Genomic DNA, 4,364 nt, shown 5'->3' with positions numbered 1-4,364 from the left:
ACGACCAAGGTGAGCTTATGACATGCAAAGGTGAAGGTGGTGCTTGAATTTTATCTATATATATCTGGAATTTATGTCATTTTCTCACGTAATTGATGCAATATGTATGCATCATGGCCCAATAATATCCATATCTCATAATCTTTCTAGCCATAGATAAACCATTTGCATGTGTTCCACACATTCTGTCATGCACCTCTTCTATTACATTTTTTGCTTGTCAATTTCAGATATTCCAGGAGGATACATCTGGTATCTCGTATATTGTAAGATATCGTGGTACCATAGATGGCCATCCACTTCTTATTCTAGATGATAGCAATGAGTTAGGGTCTTATATACTTGCATCCTTATTGGCATCATGTTCTTTCTCTTATTAGCTTTAAACATTACCGCCAAGGTATCCAAATCATCAACCATTTGATTATCCTCTCGGGAGAGATACCTGAACGTGACATCCTCAAATTCTTTCAGTAGTTCGAGGACCAAGTTTTGATATTCAGTTAACTTCTAGTTTTTCGTCTCCCATTCTACCCTTAGTTGGTACACTACTAATGAGGAATCCATGTATACTTTAAGTGTTTTGACCTTTCTTTCAATAGTTGCTTTTAAGCCCATAATGCAAGCCTCGTATTCGGCAATATTGTTGGTGCAAAAGAACTCCAATCTACTTGTAAAAGGATAGTAATTCTCTTCTAGGGAAATCAACATTGCTCCAATTCCTTTTCCTAAAGCGTTAGAGGCTCCATCAAAGTACAATGTCCAGGATTTGTTGCCCTCGATGCTCTCTTCTTTGGTATAAATGCATATCAAATCTTCATCTAGGAAAATGAAGTTTAGAGATTCGTAATCCTCCGAGGCATGACTTGCAAGAAATCCGGCTATGGCGCTTCCTTTTATTGCATTTTGGCTCACAAAAACAATATCAAACACAGATAACAACATCTTCCATCTAGCCAGTCTGTCAGTCAGAGGAGGGGACTCCATCAAAAATTTTAGTGGATCTATCCTTGATATCAACCATGTTGTATGGTACAACATGTACTACCAAAGCCTCTGGGTTACCTAGACTAAGGCAGAACACAACTTTTGGATTGATGAGTATAGAGTCTCGTAATTGGTAAACCTCTTGCTCAAGTAATAGATGGATATTTCATTTTTTTCTGACTCATCATGTTTCCTTAGTACACATCCCATTGAATTCTCGAAAACTGTTAAGTAGATAATTAGTGGTCTGCCAGGTACAGGTGCTACTAATATGGAGGCATTGGACAGATATTTCTTGATAATTTCCAAAGTCTTCTGGCATTTGTTATTCCATACATCTGTATTATTCTTTTTGAGCAATTTGAACATCGGATTGCACTTATCGGTCAGCTGAGAAATGAATCGCGATATATAATTTAGTCTTCCCATAAACCTTTAAACTTCTTTTTGGGTACGAGGTGTTGGGAGGTCTTGAATTGCCTTGACCTTATCCGGATCAATCTCGATTCCTTTTTAAATCACCGAGAAGCCTAGTAGTTTCCCTGATTTTACTCCGAACGTGCATTTAGCTAGATTGAGCTTTAGTTGGTACTTCCTTAATCTTTGGAACATTTTTCTCAAATTTTATACATGCTCTTCTTCTTCTCGAGACTTGGCAATCATGTTATCTACATACACTTGTATTTCCTTGTGCATCATGTCATGAAAGAGAGTCACCATGGATATTTGATAGGTTACCCCAGTATTTTTCAAACCAAATGGCATCACTTTGTAATAGAAAGTTCCCCACATGGTTATAAATGTCGTTTTCTCCATGTCCTTAGGTTTCATTTTGATCTGATTATACCCTGAGAAGCCATCCAAGAAGGAAAACAATGAATGCCCTGTAGTATTGTCCACCAGGGTGTCTATATGAGGTAAGGGAAAATTGTTCTTCAGGCTAGCCCTGTTAAGGTCTCGATAATCCACCCACATGTGGAATTTTCCATTCTTCTTAGATACCAAAACTATATTGGCTACCCATTCAGGATATTTTGCCTCCTGGAGGAAACATGTATCGGTCTGTTTTGTTGATTCCTCTTTAATCTTTAATAACATATTCGGTTTCATTCTTCTAAGTTTTTGTTGAACTGGCTTGCATTCTAATTTAATGGGCAATGTGTGAACTACTATATCAGTGCTCAGCCCTGACATATCTTGATACGACCAAGCAAAGATGTCTTTAAACTCCTGGAGCAAACTTATCAAACCTAGCCTTATTTATGAGGATAGAGTAGTGCCAATCTTTACTTCTCTCTTTACTTCCACTGTCCCCAAATTCACGAGCTCTATTTCTTCCTTGTGGGGTAAAATTTGTTTACCATCTCTTTCCACCAATATCAATAGCTCATTAGGGACTTCACATTCTTCTTCATCTTCGCACTCATTAACTTCCTCCAGGCACAGTGGTCACTCAAAATTTATCTTGTAACTGGCCTCAGGAACATTTATGCTATTATTATTGTGACATCTGCATAAATTTTGGCTTGGATATATTGGAATGCAAAGAATGCAATGCAAAAATACGAATAATGAAAGTGATTTCCATTTGAGAAGAAAAATATCCTTCATTAATTGATTGGATAATCATTGAGTTTTACAAAAAGTTCCATAGATACTTTCTAATACAAATTATTTTTGGGCATTACTTTGGATTGACTCTAAAACTACGGGGAGGTCTTTGGCTGTATAAATGTAGAGCTTTTTACTGGGGAAACAATGACGAATTCCAACTAGAAGCTTTCTAGGTTGATTGACCCCGATAATCATGTTGATTGATAGTCCTTTCAGAGCTTCTCCCATCCACTATTCTTATTTCGTCAGCCTCTCGATCTCGATGGCAATGGCCAGCTACTGTTCAATATCGTACACTCCTCCGAATTTGAAAGAGTTCTTTAGAGGATGGAATGACATGCATTCTTTAGGGAAGTCATCTCCTCTCAATCTGGCTTTCTTTGCTTCAACCCTTTTCTTCAGCTCTTAGCCATGCTACTGGAAGGTGGCTTAAACCCAAGCCCGAAACGGTCTCTCTTCTATTCGATAGTTATGGGTCGTACTAGCCCTTGTAAATATTTTCCCAGCCCTTTTTCAGTCTTCGCTCCTCTTTCCAGGGTTTGCCTCACAGTCATCTTAGTACAATTTGATAGTGCGGGGTGTGGAATCCTGCTTCCCTCAGCCACGTATATCGCGTTAATAAATTCTAAGGCCTTGGCATTCTCATTGACATCAATGTACGGGGCATCGGACTTTACAGAAGAAATGATTTCTTGTTTAGCTCGGATACTGACCAATCTTCCATCAATTATAAATTTTAGCTTCTGATGTACAGATGAAGGGATTGCCCCTGCAGCGTGGATCCAGGGTCTCCCCAGTAAGCGGTTATATGCGGGTGGATGTCCATTATTATGAAGTTAATATTGTAGATGGCAGGCCCGATTAACAAGGGTATTTTCATCCTCCCTATTATATCCTTCTGGGTTCCATCGAATTCTCTAACGACATTATGATAAGCTTTCATGTGTGACCTATCTACAGGCATCCTTTGCAGTGTAGCCAAAGGAATTACATTCAATGCATACATGTTATCTATCAGAACCCCCGGCAAGACATGGCCATGGTAATGCACCGTGATATTTAAAGCCTTGATGAACCCCATTTCTCCTTTCAAGATCTCATCATAAGTGAAGGTGATGTAGTTATCTGCAGTTATATGCCCCATGATTCAGTCCAACTTATGTGTCGAGATATATTTAGGGACAAATGTTTGGTTTAGTAATTTCAGTAGGGCGTTCTGATGTACTTATGAGTTTATCAACATATCCAATATTAATATTTTCTCCTGCTTCTTGTGAAGCTTCTCCACTATGATGTATTCAGTATGCTTTAGGAACCTCAAGAACTCGTGACCTTGAGCTTCAGTCATGAGCTTGTTAATGATCATTGAAAGATTTTGGCACTACCACTGCCTTGGCTTTGGCTTTTGCTTTGTCTGCTTAAGGGGATATTTCAGGCTAGTAGCATCTTCCGCTCCTTGTGAAGCCAACCTCACTTACTTCTTTTGAGATTGACTTGTTTTCCTCGTTTATCTTTTCAAAAGTCTTTGGCCCCTTTGGTATAGATACACTAGCTACGTAACTCCAAGGAACTTGTCGTGTGTCCTTAAATGGAAAGGAAGATGGAGTTGTAATCACAACTTTAGGAGTTGTTGACGATGAGCTCTTGTTTCTTAGTGTAACTGTGATAATCATCGGCTTTCTTACCCCCGGTATCCTATTAGAGCCATCAGTCATACATACGTTCATCTCTTGTGGGTTCTCATCTTTATTGAAGAATTCCAC

At 38.8% G+C, this 4,364-nt stretch overlaps 1 protein-coding gene across 1 annotated transcript; it reads right to left on the bottom strand.

Annotated features, from left to right (window-relative positions):
• Positions 1-510: 510 nt before the first annotated feature.
• LOC120207270 lies at positions 511-987 on the bottom strand. The gene has a single exon (XM_039206776.1). The coding sequence runs from the start codon at positions 985-987 to the stop codon at positions 511-513; it is 477 nt and encodes a 158-aa protein (XP_039062707.1).
• Positions 988-4,364: the final 3,377 nt, after the last annotated feature.

Source organism: Hibiscus syriacus, unplaced genomic scaffold, assembly GCF_006381635.1.
Source record: "Hibiscus syriacus cultivar Baekdansim isolate YM2019G1 unplaced genomic scaffold, ASM638163v2 tig00014444_pilon, whole genome shotgun sequence".
NCBI lineage: Eukaryota > Viridiplantae > Streptophyta > Magnoliopsida > Malvales > Malvaceae > Hibiscus > Hibiscus syriacus.
The sequence above is the reverse complement of the archived record's forward strand: the minus strand, read 5'-3'. Positions and strand labels throughout refer to the sequence as shown.

Excerpts from the sequence above, each read along its gene's own strand:
- LOC120207270 (XM_039206776.1), bottom strand. The coding sequence starts at position 987 with ATGGAGTCCCCTCCTCTGACTGACAGACTGGCTAGATGGAAGATGTTG.